We start from the raw sequence: 20,517 nt of genomic DNA on the forward strand, positions 1-20,517 counted from the left end.
GGGAAATAAGAGTGATATAGATTAGTGGAAAATATGTGAAAGCGTATTAAAAGATAAGGTTCTATGCCGTACCATTTACCAGACATTTCTTTAATCTCCAGTGTTCATTGTATCACAGACTACTGCACCCCATACACCCTGCATTAACCGGAAATCTGAATCAGACTTTTAAGACAGCAACGCCAGACTTAGGACAAGACTCTTCACTTTAGTACATAACTGAACTAGTATAGTTAATATGGCAGTAAATGCATACAGAAGGGAACAAAAATCAACTACCTTAGAAAAATCAACTATAGTGAGAGTAAGAGTTGTGTGTGCCCATCTAGAAAAGGGCAATTGATAAAATAGAAGCATTACAATTTGTTTGAATTGAACCAAACGAGAAGAGAATGAATATTACGCGCATAATTTCCATTCATCTAAATTACTTATATACTTATATACTCAGGGACGCACTAATAAACAAGATGCCCTTCCTTACAGGGTAAGCCAAGTTGATAAAGAACTCAAGAAGTGATGTATCATTTATTTAACACCTTGTACTGTAATTAAGGCAGATGATTTCACCTTGTAATAAAGCATCCTGTGTTCTTGTTGTACGCACTGACAGTTTTATGGCTCTAATGGCCATTTCTCTTCAGTATCTCCTCCACATATCAACGATTTTTCTTATATCGGGTGCACTGACCCTTGCTCAAGATGAAACACAGTTCACCTACAATGGTTTCAGAGGATCCATTAACAAACTTCATGTTGATGGACTTGCAACTATCCTCCCAAATGGCCTTCTCCAAATGACAAACTACTCAATGCGCAATACTTCCCATGCTTTCTATCCACATCCCGTGATCTTCAAACCAAAGCATCTATCATTCTCCACCACTTTTGCTTTCGCAATGTATCCTCAAGTACCAAACCATTCTGGCCATGGAATTGTTTTTGTTATTAGCCCATCCACAAATTTCAAACATGCTCTCTCATCCATATATCTAGGACTCGTCAATACTACCAGCGACGGCCTATCTTCAAACCATATATTTGCTGTAGAGCTAGACACCATCCAAACAAGAGAGTTTGGAGACATTGATGATAGCCATGTTGGAATTGATGTTAACAGCCTGCGCTCCATTGATGCTGCTTCATCATCTTACTATTCAGATAAAGAAGGGGTAAATAAAACCCTGTTGCTAAATAGTGGCAAACCGATGCAAATTTGGATAGAATATGACGAGGCACAGATGTTAGCTAATGTAACATTAGCTCCTCTTGGTCATCCAAAGCCTAGCAAGTGCCTGTTGTCTAAGCACATCGATCTTTCTACAATACTCCTTGATTCTATGTATGTCGGTTTCTCATCTTCTACTGGCAAGGTCTCAAACAGTCATTATATACTAGGATGGAGCTGGAGTCAAAGTGGGAAAGCGAAAGATCTAGACCTTTCTAAGCTCCCATCACTCCCACGAATCAAACATAAAAAATTAAGCTCAAACAAGCTAGTTTTTGTACTTCTTCTCAGTGTAGTTTTACTGTTGCTTTTAGTGATCGCAGGAGTATTTTGGTTCACATGGAGGAAGAAGTATGAAGAGTTGCATGAATCTTGGGAAAAAGAATATGCCCCACATAGATTATCATATAAGGATCTCTTTGTAGCAACAAAGGGATTTAAAGAGTCCGAGCTTCTTGGAGTTGGAGGTTTTGGGAAGGTCTACAAGGGCGTGTTGCCTTCTACAGGTGCCCAAGTTGCTGTGAAACAAATCTCTCATGATTCAAATCAAGGGATGAAAGAATTTGTAGCGGAGATCTCTTGCATGAGAAGGCTAAGGCATAGAAACTTGGTACAGCTCCTAGGATATTGCAGAAGAAAAGGAGAGCTTCTTTTGGTCTATGATTACATGCCTAATGGCAGCCTTGATAAACTCCTGTTTGACAAGTTTGAGAAATCAAATTTGTGTTGGTCCTCAAGGTTTAATATCATTAAAGGTGTGGCATCTGCCCTTTTATACCTTCATGAGGAGTGGGAACAAGTTGTCCTTCACCGAGATGTTAAGGCAAGTAATGTCCTGTTAGATGCTGAAATGAATGCCAGGTTGGGTGATTTTGGCCTTGCCAAGCTTTACGATCATAGCATTGATCCTCGGACAACCCATGTGGTGGGAACTATTGGATATATTGCACCAGAGATTAGTACAACACGGAAACCTACCACTAGCACCGATGTTTTTTCTTTTGGAATGTTCTTGCTCGAGGTGGGTTGTGGTAGGAGGCCTACTGGCAAGCAAGATGGAGAGGAAGGTGCAGAGGCTCTGTTTCTCAGTGATTGGGTGTATAATTGCTGGAAAAGGGGAGAAATTCTCAAGGCAAGTGATCCAAGGATGGAAGGAGATTATGTGGAATACGAAATGGAACTTATCTTGAAATTAGGCCTTCTTTGTTTAAATCCGATAGCAGAAGGAAGGCCAACAATGCAGCAAGTAGTTCAGATTCTTACTGGCAATGCATCATTGCCTGATTTGCCATCTGAATACAACCCTGAAACCAGTCCTTTTTGGGGAGGACTCTGCAACATTGATTCAATGCCCTCATCGTTTCCATCGTCGTCTGGAACTAGCTCTCTTGGTGTCATGTCTAGCATAAATTCAGTCCTCCACTATGGTCGTTAAATTTTTCATAGACTCCATAGTCCTGATAAAGTACTATGTTAGGCTGTTAGCTAAATGTAATTGCCTACGTTGTTGACAATCTTATTCCCTGTAAGTTATAACCTCGTATGTTGAGTTCATGTGTAATGAAAATGTGTTGCTTCAGTGGGGTAGTTGCTCATAAGTAAGTTAAATATTTAAAGGGTTAAGGTAATAGTAAATTTAGCCATTTAAGCCTAGGTTAGCCACTTCAGTAATATATAGCATACACTAATGAAATAGCCAAAAAAAAAAACAAAAAAAAAAAAAGTGAAATCTGTAAAAAAAATACAAGGTCATCATGTAGAATTTTCCAAAAGTAAATAAAGAGGTATGCGGCAATCTTAGTGGGATAGAGGGGTTAAGGCGTAGTAGTAGCCGCAGCAGTAGTAGTATGCAGTTCACGTAATTTTAAATGTTAGATTCAAGTATATACAGCTCATATACGACAATTATATGACTTCAACTTTCCAACTTCCAAGCAATGACTTTTCAAGCGGCGACAAAACCGACTTCTTTCACTTGACTCCAAACAGCATGAGACATCATTTATCACTCAAGACACTCACCTCTATCCATCCTAATCTTCTGTGACCAAGAATTCAGAGTTGCAGACATTTAGTGTAAAAGGAAAAAAGAAAAAAGAAAGACTAAGGTACCCTAGTTAGTAACAATGATCCATATATCTGTTCTTCTAATATTAGTTGTACATGCCATTGCTCAAGATGAAACACAGTTCACCTACAATGGTTTCCAAGGAGCCACCAATAAACTTCATGTTGATGGAATCGCGACTATCCTTCCAAATGGTCTTCTCCAATTGACAAACTACTCAAGTTACAATACTTCCCATGCTTTCTATCCACGCCCCGTGATCTTTAAACCAAATCACATATCATTCTCTACCACTTTTATTTTTGCTATATATCCAATAGCTCCAAATCAATCCAGCCATGGAATTGTTTTTGTTATCAGTCCAACTACACATTTCCAACAGGCTCTCCCTTCCGCGTACTTGGGACTCTTTAATACTTCCTCCAACAGGCTGCCTTCAAACCATATAATTGCGGTAGAATTAGACACCATCCAAAATCCTGAGTTCAAAGATATCGATAGTAACCATGTAGGGATTGATGTGAATAGCCTCACATCAAGCGCGGCTGCTACAGCCGCTTACTATTCTGACAAATTAAGGGTGAACAAAACCCTGCAGCTAAATAGTGGGAAACCAATGCAGATTTGGATAGACTATGATGAGGTTGAGATGTTATTGAATGTAACACTAGCTCCATTTAGTTCACCAAAGCCTAGCAAGTGTTTATTGTCTAAACAGCTCAATCTTTCTACCATACTACTTCGTAACATGTATGTTGGTTTCAGTTCTGCTACTGGACCTATACCAAACTATCATTACATACTGGGATGGAGCTGGAATCAGAGCGGGAAAGCACAAGATTTAGACCCTTCCAAGCTACCATCGCTTCCACAAATTAAACACCATAAGAAAAGCTTAAGCCAGCTTATAATAGTTCTACTTATTGTAATTTCACTATTGTTATTATCAATGATTGCTGCAGCTATTTGGTTTGTTTGGAAGAAGAAGTATGAAGAATTGCTTGAACCATGGGAAAAAGAATATGCTCCTTATAGATACTCATTCAAGGAACTTTACTTAGCAACAAAAGGATTTAAAAACTCCGAGCTTCTTGGAGTCGGTGGTTTTGGAAAGGTCTACAAGGGTATAATACCTTCTACAAGTCGCCAAGTTGCTGTGAAACGGGTCTCCCAAGATTCAAAGCAAGGGATAAAAGAATTTGTTGCAGAAATCTCTAGTATGGGAAGGCTAAGGCATAGAAACTTGGTACAGCTCTTAGGGTATTGCAGAAGAAAAGGGGAGCTTCTTTTGGTCTATGATTACATGCCTAACGGGAGCCTTGATAAGCTCCTTTTTGACAAGGTTGAGGGATCAATTTTGTGTTGGTCCATAAGATTTAAGATCATTAAAGGGGTGGCATCTGCCCTTTTATACCTTCATGAGGAGTGGGAACAAGTTGTACTTCACCGAGATGTAAAGGCAAGTAATGTCCTGTTAGATGCTGAGATGAATGCGAGGTTGGGTGATTTCGGCCTAGCCAAGCTTTACGATCACAGCATTGATCCTCGGACAACCCATGTGGTGGGAACCATCGGATATATTGCACCAGAGTTAAGTAGAACACGAAAACCTACAACTAGTACCGATGTTTTTTCTTATGGAATGTTCTTGCTTGAAGTGGGTTGTGGAAGGAGGCCAATTGGCAAGCAAAATGAAGATAATGATGCAGAGGCTCTGTTTCTCAGTGATTGGGTTTATGATTGTTGGAAAATGGGAGATATTCTCAAGGCAAGTGATCCAAGAATGGAAGGAGATTACGTGGAAGACGAAATGGAGCTTATCTTAAAATTAGGCCTCCTTTGTTTGTATCCAATAGCAGAAGGGAGGCCAACAATGCGGCAAGTAGTGCAGATACTTAATGGCAGTGCAACATTGCCTGAGTTGCCATCTGAATACAACCCTGAAACCATCGGTTTCCTTGGGGAGGACTTGGGAACATTGCATTCACTGCCATCATCGTTCCTGTCGTCATCTGGAACAAGCTCTGTTGCTGTCATGTCTAGCACAAATTCAGTCCTCCGATATGGTCGTTAAACTTTTCATAAATTCCTTAGGTTAGGTAGTTAGCTAATGCTGAGAGTTTAGGTTCAGTGCTTTCAGTGTATAAACTGGTGACTAGCAATACAGATGCAAATCAAATGTGTAATGAAAATATGTTGGGTCATGTCTTATTGTGTGCTAATTTCTTCAGACAAAGGTTTTACCCATACACGCTATCTTTATTTTCCTGCATGAAACAGCAATTCTGAAAACTCAGAGTCATAGTCATCTTAGTTAACTCTGAAACTTTTCAAGTACCAAAGAACACGAAGAATTAATCACTTTATACGTGAAAGAAGCTGTATGATGTAAGGAAACCCTGGTATATTTCAAGATTTTTATTAACGTTGGATGTTTTTAACCTGAAGTTAACCCAGAAGCCTTGGAATCTTACACTACTTAATCAGACAGCAGGCTCTCCTACACTCTGAACTTACCCTTGGCTGACTATAATGATTAGGTGTATAAGTTATAGTGAGATCGTTTCGATGAGAAGGTCTTCCATTATTTGCATATTTCATGAAATTGGCAAGAGCAGATTAAGAATCTTCCTGACATAATGAGGAAATATATTGCTGAATAGAGTTTAAGTACCTGGTCTTAGACTCTTGCAAAACTATAAACTGACTTCAGTTGATCAGCTTTCCGAAATAAGAAGCCCTCTCCCAGTGTGCAAAATAAAGAAAGAAAAATTGTGCTCCCATCTTCTTGTACTGCCACAAAATGACTAGTAAAAAAAGAAATTGTTTTACAAAGCTTATTTATTAATAGTACATGAGATATATGAATTTGCATTTACAATTAACATGGAAGGAATAAATATTTTCTTATCATGTAGCATCCGAGCCAAATCTCATTCTGATAATTTTGCCTCGATTTCTTCCAGACTTAAGCCCTTGGTCTCCGGAACTAACGTCAATATAAATACAAGAGACAGCAAAGCAATAGCTCCAAATAAGAGGAATAGGTTATCAGCTCCAAGCAACTCCTGCAGATTGCAGAACAGATCTTAGCACAGAATTTTGCAGACTAGCCAAGGAAGCAATCAAATAAGGAGTCCCTTAATACCAAGAAAAGCATGAATTAAAATATACCTTCAAAGGTGAAAAGGCAAAGGTCACAAGAGCATTTGAACCAAAGTTTGTTAAAACAGCAAGACTGATTCCTCGTCCTCTTGTGCGAACAGGGAATATCTCTGACACCATTAGCCAACTGATTGGACCAAATGATATCTGAAAAATTGATTCAGGACAAAATCAATGTAAGTGGAAATCCAGAAGGTGTAATGAAAAAGAACTGTTTCTCGATCATTGGTTCCAGACTTCCAGTTATATTATTCAGACTAGCCTTTCAGAAACTAAAATTATTTTTGAAGGTGATCGGATACAACACTTTGCTAACGAATCAAAAAATGTTTAGAAGCTACAAGAGGAATAACATTGCAAAACAATTTATAAAATCAGAAATACAGAGTAATGGACTGTGAACTTCTCTGAAAATAAGATTAAAATTTTGGTTTTAGAAATTTACTTGATAACTACCGACATATAGCAGCAAAGCAGCTACAGCGACAAAAGGGAGGCCTCCAAGAAACTTGTAATATGCAGCAAGGAGGAACAAGGACACAGCCTGTAAAATAGCTCATGAAAGAGTTCAAACACCAAATGAGCATCTCTTCCCCACATTAAAAGGTTAAAGAATAAAATCTTGTTTTAGGGTTTTAGGGAACAGAAGGTGAAGTATACATACAATCCCACTAACACCTCCTATGAGCAAGGGTTTCCTTCCAAGATCATCAACCTTAAGAACAGCTACTCCAGTCATAACAAACTGCAGGAAGGAAATGAGAGATGAGCTCCATACGCGACTCCACTGTATACAAACAACAGATTGTTGCTCCATGCTAAAGTAAAAGGGAATCAAGTATACCTTGAATAGGCCAATCAACACTGAAACTCGAGTGGCATCGGATGCAACAGAAAACCCAGCACTCTATTTCACAGTCAAGGAAAAATAAGTCAATTAAGCATTCCGTCTGTTTTCTGTATTAGAAACAGAAAATTGAAAACTGGATAAGCTTCGCCTTACCTGTAGGATTTGACCAGCATAATACAAAACACTAGGCTGCCCGGTTATCTGAAGACAATCATAGTGGTTAGTAAAGGAGTCCAAATATTTTCTATAAACAGATTTTGATGCAGCTTTTTAGGCACAATGAGTACAAAGAAAAGAAAGCATGATCCATGTACTGAGAATACATGCCCACCAAATTTTCTCCAAAACCCCCAATTTGATCAGTAAAATACCAATTTCACCACCTATATGGGCCATATTTATCCAAAAAAATGCCACGGCACAGAGTTCACTCCCTGTGCATGGTGTATCATCCGTTCAAAGAATGAAAATCACCTGCTGAAAAAGTACGAGACCTCCACCAATGATGAAAGCTTTCAGATTAGGCCCTTGAAACACCTCTAAAAAGCTTCCCTCTTCCTGATCTTGGTAAGAAGACTTCATTGAAACTAGCATATCTTCAATTTTCTTTTCAGACACTTTATCCCCTGCGGATCTGCCTCGTAGTTTGCTCAGAGCAGTAATAGCCCGCTCCTTGTACTCCTGCAAAGATCCTTGACCTTTAACACCCCTAAGAAGCAACCAGCGAGGTGAAGGAGGCAGACTTAACATCCCAAGACCCATAACTGCAGCAACCGGAAGACTCAATCCAAACATGTAACGCCAGCCTCCAACCACATCAATATTAAAGTTACCAACAAAGTAACCCAACTGAACAAATGCAAATGAGCTACAAGTTAAGTCAAACATTAGGTAAAAGAAGGGAAAGGAGGGGAGGGGAGGGATGGGGAGAGATAAATTAATCGTAGAAGTAAGATACCAAAATGCCGAGAACTATGAAAAGCTCTTTCAATGAAATCAAGGTTCCTCGAATCTGAGAAGGACAAGTTTCTGCAATGTATAGAGGGGCCCCATGCATAGCCTACAATAGACCAACTTCAGCATACGCACAATTACAATACTAGGAAGTTAATTCACTCAATATCAAAACCATTAATCACTAGGATGCTCACCCAACCAATGCCAAGGCCATAAAGAAGCCTCCCAATCAAAAGAGTATTAAGACTAGGAGCAAATGCGGTGGTAAGGCCACCAATAGCATAGAGAGTTGCAGCGATGAGAAGTTCTCGCTTCCTTCCTTCAAGATTTAGAAGATACAAATATCTCTTAAAATTTGTTAATCCCAAATCCATCAAAAGTACATCACAAACAAATCAACATAACACGCTAGCTAGAGTCATACCAAGGAAATCAGCTATTGGATAGACGATAATAGAACCAAAAAGAGCTCCATACAGTGAACCACTCACCTGCATTACAGGAAAACATATCGGAAAGAAGTCAACTAATATCAACTCTATGTCAAATCAAGGCATGATTAGTACAAAAGCTTACCACCAAACCCTGTTGAACTGCTGAAAGATTGAACCATGCTGTACCACTAAGCTCAGGAGACTGCATTTACAGTAAATTACTAATTACATTTATCTATATTTCTATAAAAAAATATCACCAAAATCAGAAGTATACCTGTAGTGATATTGTAGCACCAGAAGTAGCACCAATATCATACCCGAATAGTAAACCACCTAGTGCAGGGAATAGAAACCTGGAAGTAAATTAACAGCAAAATCTGTTAAAAGTTCTAATCTGGGCACAAATTTGTAATTAGCATTTACTAATTTGGGGCCAATTTAAACAGATTGATGTGCCTCAATTCTTAAACTTGACCAATTTAGTAATCAAGACCATTAATTGACCCAAAATATGAAAATAAACGTATTCAAAATTAATAAATTACATTATAAAACAAACCCATCAAAATTCAGAACTATAATTTCATACCCAGCAAGAAAAAATTCAAAACAATACAAACTTAAAAAAATATTATTGTTCAATTGCCAGAATACTGTGAAAAATGACTCAATATATGACAAATTAAACTCAATTTAAACTACATTATACAATAAACCTATCAAATTTCAGTACTTCAAGTTCAAACCCTGCTAGAAAAAAACCCATTTAAGAGAATGATTGAAGAGGGAAAAACTCACGGTAAAATTACAGAGGACCATGCAAAGACTTCTGGTTCAACAACATCATGCTCAACAGGGTAATCCTCTTTCTTCTGGGAATTTACCTTATTGAGTAATAATGAAGTTTCAAGACTGTAAATTGAAGGATTTTCCATGATAAAATTTCTTCTTCTTCCACTGAATTGCAGTTTAGGGAAGAGTTTTGTTGAAGAAGATGATGCATGAGAATTAATGTGGGACCAAGAGGAGATAGAAAATGGTTTCTTGAATTCACGAATTTTGAGGTGGGGGTGGTGGATGACCCAGGCACTGGTGACTGACGCCATTTTTTAAGAAGCAAAAACAATTGATCATAGCCTAACTACCACCCACCCAAATATAAAGTTTATTATATATTTATATCTTAAACTGTAATAATGTGTGGGATGATTAGAAACATGGTTGTGTTATGTCAATTATGTGTATAAATATCAGCTGCGGCCAGCGAGCGTAGTGACAACAATATGTCATGATGTAAACGGAATTTGAGCTAAGTTCATTTCATGCGATCTGATTTGATCACATTATTAAACTTGTATTAATATGTTCTTTTCAAATACGGAAGTATGAAAACATAATTATTTACGAAATTAAAGATTTTTAACAGTATAAACACAAATAAAAAGATTTGATTTAAGTATTTCTAAAATAAGCCAATATCAATTTGTGTTTGAATTTTGTAGATATACATATACAAGTATATTGAATTATTGATAGACTAGTAGAATTAACTTGCAAGAAAGTGTTAATAAGGTTTGTGATACAAGAAGATTGTTACCTAGTAAATTTGAGTAAACATTTTATTACCATCAATTGCTGAATCTCACACTGTCACAATACTTTCCTTCTTCTCTCATCTAAATTCCAGCAGACGACTAATTGTGTTTTTTTACCTTGTAAACTCGTAATTTTTATCCATTCACACTTTGAAATAAACACAACTTAAAAGTCATAAAAACATCCTGACAGGCCAACTCCAATTGAATGATTTCACTCAACACCACCCTCCTCAACATGCTCAAATCACGGTGTACAATAGCATAACACACAAAATGGCGACCTTCCATCATACTCCCGTATATGCGTTACCTAGAGTTTAGAGCAAATCTAGGAGACAGTAGAATTCTGAGGCGTGTAATCAGTAATACTGGTACTTGCACTTCATGGATGAACGCTTCAAGTCTTCATTGAATGGCATTCTTACATATTTTCAAAATAACAAAAATCATACTATTGCATAGTGTCCATCAACAACATTAGAAAACACCAGTATACTAAACCACAGATTATAATTGCGTCATAGTAAGACTGACAACATGATGTTTAACCCTAATCTACACAATCATGGTGCTAAAAAAGACACAGAGCTAGGGAAAATGCAATCTCTAGAAGATGATCCAAATGTCCGAAGTGTACAGAACTAATGGAATCACATATTCCATTTAAGAAATGATGATAATCTGATTTAGCCATCCGCATTTAAGGCCAAAGGGCTCTTGCATTATATACAACTGGCCAACCACTTTTATCCCACCTCTAACAGCATATACTGATTCCATTCTTAACCCTCGAAAGATCTAGCTAACGAAACCAGGACAAGACAAGAGATGCTGAGTGGCAACTCGGATAACTTCCCTCTAAGAGCCACTGAACTTCCCAAAACGACTTTGTCCTCTCAAAATTAGAAATCAAATTCTCCTGAAGCCTGCCAGAAAAAAGACCACATGTAAGAAAATAAGAAAGATGTCCGGCTTCCACAGGTGAACTGGTAGCAAAGCGCACTGACCTTGTTGAACAAAATGTCCTTGTTGTTTATATGCATTATGCCATCCTTAAGGGTGCACTTCCAACGGCTCTTGGTACGTGTCACCTGAACAATACGATAATAAAAATTCAATTAAATACTTGGTAGAAACAGTATTTTAAACTACAAGAAACACAGGGTACATATACAACTAATACTTCATATTTTGTACTCCGTAACTAGGAAGCATTAGCATACCTTATCAAACTGAGCCAGAACCAAATGCTGTGTGTTAAGCTCTTCTCCTTGGTCGATGTCATCTAAATCATCATCATCATTCTCATTCAAAGGTGGTTCGTCATCACCGTTTTCATCAAGATCATTCTGGGCAGGGGGAGCAGGGGTACTAGCTTGCAGGTCTAAGCAAATTTGAGACAAACATGGACAACATGAGAGAGAGACCTTATGCCATGCTAAACCAATATGTCAAGATATAGCGGAAATTTAGAAGCATACCAGGAGCTGGAGTGTTCACCACATTGTAGTCTTCATTGACGGGTTGATAATTGTATATCTACAAGGTAAAATGCAAATAATGTTCAGGTCGCATAAGTGCCCTTGCATTCAATACTGATCCATTCACAACACTATCAAGCTCGTGAAAAGAGAACCACAACTTTACAGAGTAATACTTACGTATCAAAGAGAGTTTGAGGTCTGGAACTTTTCAGATTCAGACACAGTTTTAGCTCCAAATTAACAAATACATTGAAGAAATATCCAAACAAGACGAATGACAAAACTTGAAACTGGAGCAACACATAAAGATTGAAGCTTGAACTCCAGATATTTTACCACAGCTCGTTAAATTTCATGCCCATTTTTATAGCTAGTACAGAGCATTAATTTTCAAGCCTCAACACAGGATCCACTTTCATACACGTGAACTTTTTCTTTTGTCATTTTCATTTTCCAAACCTGACACTAAGCTAGATTGAACCTCTGAATATAAAAAGTTTCAAGCCATTTTATTTCTGCCCTGAGATAAACTAAGAACCAAAAATATTGCACCCCTGATCTAGACAACATTCACTCATTGATATGACAAATCATGAACAAAGCATTTGGACAAGCAACAGCATCCCAAAATTGCTGGAAAAAAGACATAAAACTAAGGCGGCAGTATTATTTGATGAACTTAAGAACAACAGGATAAAAATCTCTACCTGTTTTCAGTCAATAATACATCAGAAAGAATGCAAGTTTATCCGTATATTTAAATATTCTGAATTTTGGGAAAGATTAGAATTCGATTTTTTTTAAATCATAAACCTTTTGTTTGGACTATGACCAACTCATTTGAAGCCATAAACATACCAAACCAATTTTTACTCTAAAAAAACATACAAAACCAATAATCTCCACACACATAATTTTCAATTCTAAAGAAGTAATTTGCATGCCCCTTCTTATCCAAACAAAGTATTATTCGAGCATAATCTCATTTCTTGAACAGAAACAAGTGATTGCCAATTAAATGAGTTCTGCACTAATATCATTACTATGGTAAGTAGCATTGGGATGGAGTGGCATCCCAATCATTAATACACTGAACTGCCACTCCCCAATTTTCATAAACCCCACCTTGTTTGGCACAAGCTTGGTCAAGAAAGACATCTTAAACAGACTTTTTATTAAACAGTTACTCCATCAGAACACGGCATCCCTCTTCTTATACAACAAGGGCAGTCTTTTTATTATATAGTTACTCCAACAGAACACACAACGTAAAACGACCAAAATCAAATGAACATTTGGTTCAGCAAACACAAATTACTGCTAAAATATAATTGGGATTTAAAGAAAATAGAACAAGCTTACAACCATAGTATTAGAGAGAAAATTTTACATTGGGTGTGGAAAGCATGTCTTCATAAGGATCAGGAATTGGTCCATCTAGTTGGGGAATCCTAGAAGAGGATTCTTTCTGCTGCGCCGGTGTGACTTTTACAGCGCCACTTCTTCCAGAGGACTTGCTCTGAATGATCTGATACAAGATCACAATAATTATAAATCCACTAAATCCTCAGTGACGATATTAAAACATATCAGCATCTTTATAGATGTGACAGATTCGGATAAAAAGAAATCTGGCTAAGAAGACTAGGTCCATTAGCCAAAAGTAGATAAAGTTTTTCTTAAAGATCAACCTGAAATTAAACCCCCTCAGAGAAAGAGAATGTGCAATAATGATATAACTTATCAAGCAATGTTCAGAATTTTGTAAGCCAGCAAATACAACGACCGATGAATGATACAAACTACAAAGCCTTCAATATATTTCCTCAAATATGAATACGTACTTTTACAAAAATAAAAAACTGGTATACTGGCAGAACTAGATGCAAATACCATGGATAGAAGTGTCAATATATACAACACAACAAAACTAATACACAATGGGCAAGTGCTAGGGGGATGTGCATGCAGTGTAACACATCAGTTAAAGACAATATATGCTATCAGGAACTGGGAAAAAAAAAAAAAATACAATCTAATTTAACCAAGACAGTTCAAGAAGACAATCAGCATATTCTTCTAACAAACATTGTATAGAGAAACCGCTAGAAGGTGTAACACCAAAATAGTGACGTTCGTCCTCATCGCATGCCTACATTCTGCAGTAACAAATATGAATACTAAACCAAAGCTTTTGTGTGTGCTATTAGTTGAGAAATCTCCAGTATTTTCCTTGTGACTTGTAAGTAATCAAGAGTCAGAAGAAACATTTTTCTAATAGAGCACTGCATAGAAGTCCAGAAAAAATAACATCCCAACTTTTTCCTTTCCAAACTACCATACGCATTCGCTTGGCCATTTACAAACACCCCTCCTCTCCCCCCCCCCCCCCCCCCCCCCCCCCCCTCCTCACAAGACACACACAAATCAAAAGCATAGAATTGTATGATGAATACTAAAGAAAAGAAAAACACATGCAAAAGGTAGGGGTTAATATTTGGAAGGTGAAAACCTAGCTGTCTACAGTGCTTGGATTCAGATATGGGTGTCTGACTCGGTATACATTTGCATGCACAGACATGAAAATTGTAATTGTAAACTACAGGGACATCAGCAATCAAATTAAAATCTAGACAGAGGTATACTAACAATTAAAAATTTGACTCTATATATACTTTGATATCAAAAATCAATCTATAATCTTTAACAGTATCAATCATCTCACGAAAATAATGATAATTTCTTTTTAACTAAAAAGAGAAGTAAAAACACATGAAAAGAAAAGAGGAAAGGGGAAAATATTGAACTAAAATATGTGTTGAGCTGTCGATCTCTCTCCACTAAAGTACAGACCCCAGTCTGACAGTCAGTCATATTTTTAAAAATGAACTGAGCTACCATCACACTAAAGACTACCTCTGAGTACATCTGTCATGATTACTGATCGCCAATCTCCAACCAGCAACAACAGCAAGTAAATTCCCTATGTAGCAATTTATTTCCACGCATTGCAATGGCTCAATTCTAAGATCTAGAATTTATGATTGTAAACCTAGATCTCAAAAGTTTATTATTACAATGACAATTTGATGATCTTAATTCTTAGTAATATAAAAATAAATAAATAAACCCCCTACCACAAGAACATGGAAGTCTGATTTATTAAAACAACGGATTCCCAATATGAAAACCTTCCTACGTTTTCTTTCTTCTAGACCCCCTACTCATGTCTCTTTACTTAAGCCTGCATCTTCTCCTAATAAGGAAGAAATACATCTATTGCTAATGATTCTAACATAACCTTATTTTTTTTGTTTGAGTATAGGCACAAAATAGCAGCCACCATTTCCTAAAAGTATTCATCTTGTATGAGTCCACGCTTTGCTGGAAATGAATGATGAGCTAAATCCTATAGCAAATCACTCCATACACAGCCATCAAACCAAACATTACTACTAGAGAGACAAAGGTGGATTATTGAAAGATATTCATCGCAATGACCACCTTTTACAATATATTATGGACTTTATGGTCTTGTATCCTCAACCAATTTCTGGATAAATCTTATCAGCTTAGCCAGTACCAAGGTGCTTGGATCAATAAGTAGAAAATCAACTTAATACAAAAGACATTTGTTTTTTGTTGAGATAAATTATGGATAAGTGGAAACACGTGGAAAGTTGGAGTTGTGGACATTGAGGATAAGATAAAGAAGCACCACCTTTGTTGGTTTGGGGATGTGAAATGTTGACTAGAGGATGCATCAATGCAGAAGGTGGAACCATAGATGATTGGGATAAAAAAAAATTAAAAAAAAAAAAAAAAAAAAAAAAAGCCTGGAGAGGACAAAAATAACGTGGGTATAGGGAAATGATATGAAGAGGGTGGGTTCACAAGACCATGTAACACTAAATAGAAGGGAATGAAGGAAGATGACTTTCGTGGATGACCATGAGGGATAGAATCTTGGTTCATGGAGCCCCTATCCTATAGGAATAAAGATTTGGTTTTGTTTATTGTTGGTGTATCAGGCAAGAACATGTTTAGAAAATGGTGGCTGCTATTTTGTGCCTATCCTCAAACAAGAAAATAAGGTTATGTTAGATATTTATAGGATTTATATTATTATAAGTTTTTCTAAACATGTTCTTGCCTGATATATTAAAGAGCTATATCAATAAGCAGGTTAGGATTTGTCTAAAAGAAACGACATACATAGTATTAAAACCTAAATAGTACATGCAGAGCCAATTATAATTTAAAAAAGCCAATTACAGAAAAAATTAGTATCATAGAAACAAGATGGTAAGACTTACTTCCAGTTCAAAAACATCACCTACGACATCCCCAGCTCCATCTTGCTGAGGTATATATCCTCCTCCTTGATACTGTGGTGGAAACTCATCACGTTTTCTTTTCCCAGTAGGCCCTGTAAAGAAATCCTGGATATTTTCCCAATTTAGAATATGTTAGCAGAAATACCCCTGCCTAAAGCAGAACACTCGATGAAAATAGTCCACATGTAAATCATATTGATCATGATTACAATATTATGAAAGCAAAAGTCAACATAATCTGGCATCCTAAATCACTGAAAAAGAAATTAGAAATTATCCAACCCAAAAATTGGGAATCACCTGAGTTGCTGGTTGTGACGAACCTCTATCTACCTCTTCTCGGCCTTCCACGTAAGCTACATGACAAAACCAATGACACCACTTATCAAGACAACAATTTTAAAAAATATGGGTGGAAAGGAAACAGAACATATGAGGAAAGCATAGCACAATTTCTCCTTAGTCTTACTCACCCACATTAACATCCACACCAAGTGGAGGCCTCTGATTCATCCAGGGTGAAGGCGGTTGCTGCAAGAAAATTAAAAATTCAGCATTAATTCTGTAACCATCTAGCCAGGAGAACAGACAGTACTAAAAGCTTATAATTTGACATAACAGCAGAAAGAATATTAATCCCACATTCCAAACGGTATCAGTCTATCAAATAATTAGCAAGGCTTGAGGAGCCAGATACTAATACTCAAATCCTCTAAAGTCATATTGAATTATAACTTATAACTACTATGTCAAAAACATCAAAGGATAAGAATAACATTTAGTTAAATAAATAATGGTTAAATATAGGCTACTTTAGCAATAAAAATAAAAAGATCAAGATTTGTGAGCCACTTGACCAAGTTGGCCCAAGAAAAGATTTTAAAATACCATGTAAGGGCTAGGCCTTCCAACTCCGGGCTTTATATCATTTGAGGCACCATCACCTTCATTAGAAGTTGGAGTAGGATAATCTGAAGGTCCTGTAGGAATGTTATACATCGAGCTATCTGCAGTTCCAGGTAAAGGAGTCTGAATTGGAGTTTGCAACGGCGTCTACAACAACAGAGCAAAATCATCAAACATGATTCCTAAAGGGGAAATTATCTAAGATAATATTAAATTGCTTCTTACTTCATTAAGAGAAAGGGGAAAAAAAAAAAAAAAAAAAACTGAACGGACGTTTTATCTGTCACAATAATTAATAATGATAAAAAAAAAAATTCCAATACATAACTGACATAAACCAAAGACTATTTGTTAACCCCTGTTTGACTACAACAAAAAAACAAACACAACTCTGCTTGTACCAAACTTAAAACTTAAAAAGATAATTTGACCACATATAGCGGTATCAAAATTTGGGAAGGAAAAAAAATTCAAACTTGATATTTATATGACCAAATACCTCGAAATCTTCCCGTACGTTTGTATGGATTGATACTAAGTGAGTAAGTGGTTGTTTATATAGCTTTACCAACATCCCTTTTTAGTTTAAAAATTGATAGTTAACACTTGTGCCGTATATGGAATATATAAAGGAGGGGAGGGGTGGAATTAAGGTCTTTATACTCTAATTTTGCATAGCGAAGCAATTTATAAACTCAAGGAAGATTAAAATACTCCACATCTCCACCACCTCCATAGAATTCCATGTTCACTTATAGGGAGAATATTTGCACTAATATAAACATTTACCAGTAAATTAACAAAATATACCTCCCATAATTCCCCGACCCGAAAAAATCATTTTCATACAACTGTTTTTTAATTGGTTTCTTTATACAACTTCTATAGAGATATAACACTTACAAAGAGCTATCAATTTTTCAAGAGCACCTGTTCATTATACAAGATGGTTGTTCATTCATTTTAGTTTCCTTTCATTTGTTTGATGGCAATATTACAACTGCCAATTTCCAACTACGAATATTTTTTTTCCTTTTCAAGTTTTGAACGGGTAAGGACGTAAGGTGAATCTTTACAACTAAACTATAAAACAAGAAACATATTCAACAAGCCAATGCCTTCACTATTATTAATTGGATAAAATACACTAAACCATCAGATAAAAATAATAAAATAAAATAAAAACAAGTTAGAAATGCAAACAAGTTTCCTAAAAATCAACGTTTTCTGTCACCATTTCTAAAGTTGATAAGCAAACAAAATTCTGAATATTACAATTACTTAACCAATACTCCAGTATAATCCTAAACAGTGCCCAAATCACTCACCGGAGGGAAAAGCATCTCAGCAGTGGGAGTTTCATATTCTTCAGTTCCTTCATAAGGCACATTCAGATCGTGAACAGGCGTTATCGCAGCTCCCGGCCCCGGCTTCGCCACTGCCGGCCTCTCACTGGGCTGCAACACAGCGCCGGCTTGCATCATTTTCAGTTCCCAAAGCTGTAAACAAACCGCATAAAATAACACATCAATTTCACGAAAAAAATCCACAAATCACAAAACCCTAGAATCACTCAGATCAGAACATCTTCCACCAATCTCACTCCAAATTAACACTAATCAAACCGAAAACCCTAATTAAACACCAAAATCACAATTTAAAAGCAAAAATTCGAATTCATTTCTTCTAATTAACAACACAAATTACATACTCCTTGTAGTTCTTGGAGGACTTTTTCGCCGGGACCGCCATCGGCAACAAACTCTTCGCGAACTTTCTCGATGACATCCTCAATAACATGGATGTAAACAGCGCTAGTAGTAGAGGTCGTCATTTCTCAATAAATTCAAAAAAAATTCAAAAAAACTCCGAGATTCTCCGGATATCTCCGCCCGAGATAACCAAATCGGAGCGATTTCAAATTGAGTGGAACCGATTAGAGAAGAAATCAGTGAGTTTTACGGTGTCGATGTTCGAAGACGATATCGGAAGAGGCGGAGAGAAGGGTGAGGGGGCGGAGGAGGAGGCGGAGGGGAGAAGAGAGAAAGGTGGAGAGAAGGGGAGAAGTGGTGGTGGGGAGAGCGGAACAGAAAAGGAAGATTAAAGAGTGGAATATAAATAGGTTTGCATCCGTTTATAATGCTCTGGGTCCACGTGTCAAAATATGCAGTGTTGTTCAATGCTTTATAAGATGCCTCTTCTATTTATCGAGAACAAGGTTTCCAGATTTTTTAACTTGAGAATTTGCTTGGAACACTTGTTTTTTTCTTAAGTTGTGATTGTTTGATCATATTGTACTTCTTTTTTTTTTAATTAATTCGTATTATTGGAATGAAAATAATGAAATATTAAACGGAGTACTCCCTAGTCTCATTTTTTTTAAAACCAAACTAGTATATTAATTTAGGGCTCTCTAGTCTCATTTTATAGTTTTTCTTTGTGTTTTTTTCACGGTATTTAAGAAATATGAAAAAAGTGGATAAATTAAATTTTTTAAAAAAAAAAAGGAAATTTTGCATATAACCACCTTTTAAATCTTGTTTTTTTTTGCAAAAAACCACCTTTTAAAAAAAATGTTGTTAAAGACCACCAATTTATAAAAAAATGTTGCAATTTACCACCAACTGCCGGAAAGTGAATGTTGACCACTTTTTCCGGCGTTGATCTAGTCATGTGCGTGGCACATGACCCCCCGTCCCCCCTTTTTCTTTCCTTTTCTCTTCTGATTCCCTTTCTCCTCCAATGGTTCCCCTTTTTTTTTCCTGTTCTTTCGATTTCCCTCTTCTCCTTTAGTTATCATTCTTTCTCTTTCTTTTTGTTCCTCCATTGTTGATTGTTGTTGTTGTTGCTGCTGCTTCAATTCTTATTGTTAGGAACCCTAATTATTGTTAATTGTTGCCGCTTTAATTCTTCTACCAACCACGAGACACCTACCACCCACAATCCCCTCTCACATGTCGCCCACTACCCACTTACCCAACCGCAAGAACCATCCAAGAACAATCCACAATCATAACACACTTCCCTTCAAAAACCCCATATCTAAGCACGCGATTCGATGATGGAGAAAATGGACTGTGACTTGACAAGGGAAGGAAGGGAATTGGAACTAAGGAGGAAAAGAGGGAAATTGAAAGATAAATTGTCATTCTTTGGGGGGGGGGGAGAATTAGGGTGCATTAAGGGGAAAATTGAATTCGTTTTCAATTAAATGAATTCAATTACTAGAGAAAAGATGAAGAAGAAGATGAACAGAGAAGAAAGAGAAAGAGAAAGAAAACAAAAAACGTAGCAGCAATAATCTACAATGGAGGAGGAATAGAGAAGAGAAAGAAAGAGGAACCACAGTAGGAGAAAGGAGAAATCAGAAAAGAGAAAAGGAAATAAAAAAAAGGGAAGGGAAGGGGGGGTCACGTGCCACGCACATGACTAGGTCAACGCCGGAAGAGTTGGTCAAACATTCCCTTTTCGGTAGTTGGTGGTAAGT

At 36.9% G+C, this 20,517-nt stretch overlaps 4 protein-coding genes across 4 annotated transcripts; 2 read left to right on the forward strand and 2 right to left on the reverse strand.

Annotated features, from left to right (window-relative positions):
- Positions 1-551: 551 nt before the first annotated feature.
- On the forward strand, positions 552-3,335 carry LOC110683348 (L-type lectin-domain containing receptor kinase IV.1-like). The gene has a single exon (XM_021859700.1). It carries the CDS (start codon positions 561-563, stop codon positions 2,661-2,663), a length of 2,103 nt encoding a protein of 700 aa, XP_021715392.1. The 5' UTR covers positions 552-560; the 3' UTR covers positions 2,664-3,335.
- Positions 3,336-3,339: 4 nt separating this feature from the next.
- LOC110683350 (L-type lectin-domain containing receptor kinase IV.2-like) lies at positions 3,340-5,500 on the forward strand. Its single transcript, XM_021859701.1, has one exon. It carries the CDS (start codon positions 3,355-3,357, stop codon positions 5,368-5,370), a length of 2,016 nt encoding a protein of 671 aa, XP_021715393.1. The 5' UTR covers positions 3,340-3,354; the 3' UTR covers positions 5,371-5,500.
- Positions 5,501-5,984: 484 nt separating this feature from the next.
- LOC110683354 (D-xylose-proton symporter-like 3, chloroplastic) lies at positions 5,985-9,887 on the reverse strand. Its single transcript, XM_021859704.1, has 13 exons — positions 9,504-9,887; positions 8,980-9,058; positions 8,845-8,904; positions 8,693-8,759; positions 8,463-8,587; positions 8,270-8,371; positions 7,786-8,160; positions 7,465-7,512; positions 7,306-7,368; positions 7,126-7,206; positions 6,907-7,005; positions 6,471-6,608; positions 5,985-6,364 (listed from the first exon to the last, which is right to left on the reverse strand). Exons 1-13 carry the CDS (start codon positions 9,809-9,811, stop codon positions 6,230-6,232), a joined length of 1,680 nt encoding a protein of 559 aa, XP_021715396.1. The 5' UTR covers positions 9,812-9,887; the 3' UTR covers positions 5,985-6,229.
- Positions 9,888-10,684: 797 nt separating this feature from the next.
- Positions 10,685-19,225, reverse strand: LOC110683357 (transcription initiation factor IIA large subunit-like). Its single transcript, XM_021859706.1, has 11 exons — positions 18,742-19,225; positions 18,359-18,529; positions 17,013-17,177; positions 16,598-16,655; positions 16,425-16,480; positions 16,104-16,229; positions 13,178-13,315; positions 11,785-11,842; positions 11,527-11,687; positions 11,311-11,394; positions 10,685-11,229 (listed from the first exon to the last, which is right to left on the reverse strand). Exons 1-11 carry the CDS (start codon positions 18,862-18,864, stop codon positions 11,206-11,208), a joined length of 1,164 nt encoding a protein of 387 aa, XP_021715398.1. The 5' UTR covers positions 18,865-19,225; the 3' UTR covers positions 10,685-11,205.
- Positions 19,226-20,517: the final 1,292 nt, after the last annotated feature.

Source organism: Chenopodium quinoa, unplaced genomic scaffold, assembly GCF_001683475.1.
Source record: "Chenopodium quinoa cultivar QQ74 unplaced genomic scaffold, ASM168347v1, whole genome shotgun sequence".
Classification (NCBI taxonomy): Eukaryota; Viridiplantae; Streptophyta; class Magnoliopsida; order Caryophyllales; family Amaranthaceae; genus Chenopodium; species Chenopodium quinoa.

What these genes read in the sequence shown, in the direction of transcription:
- LOC110683348 (XM_021859700.1), top strand. Translation starts at nt 561, where the DNA reads ATGATTTCACCTTGTAATAAAGCATCCTGTGTTCTTGTTGTACGCACT.
- LOC110683350 (XM_021859701.1), top strand. Translation starts at nt 3,355, where the DNA reads ATGATCCATATATCTGTTCTTCTAATATTAGTTGTACATGCCATTGCT.
- LOC110683354 (XM_021859704.1), bottom strand. Translation starts at nt 9,811, where the DNA reads ATGGCGTCAGTCACCAGTGCCTGGGTCATCCACCACCCCCACCTCAAA. An exon ending in GTGCTACAATATCACTACAG is followed by an intron (nt 8,905 to 8,979) that starts GTATACTTCTGA and finishes CTGTAAATGCAG; the next exon opens with TCTCCTGAGCTTAGTGGTAC. An exon ending in TCCAATAGCTGATTTCCTTG is followed by an intron (nt 8,588 to 8,692) that starts GTATGACTCTAG and finishes TAAATCTTGAAG; the next exon opens with GAAGGAAGCGAGAACTTCTC.
- LOC110683357 (XM_021859706.1), bottom strand. Translation starts at nt 18,864, where the DNA reads ATGACGACCTCTACTACTAGCGCTGTTTACATCCATGTTATTGAGGAT. An exon ending in CTGAGATGCTTTTCCCTCCG is followed by an intron (nt 17,178 to 18,358) that starts GTGAGTGATTTG and finishes CTGTTGTTGTAG; the next exon opens with ACGCCGTTGCAAACTCCAAT. An exon ending in GGTGAACACTCCAGCTCCTG is followed by an intron (nt 11,688 to 11,784) that starts GTATGCTTCTAA and finishes AAATTTGCTTAG; the next exon opens with ACCTGCAAGCTAGTACCCCT.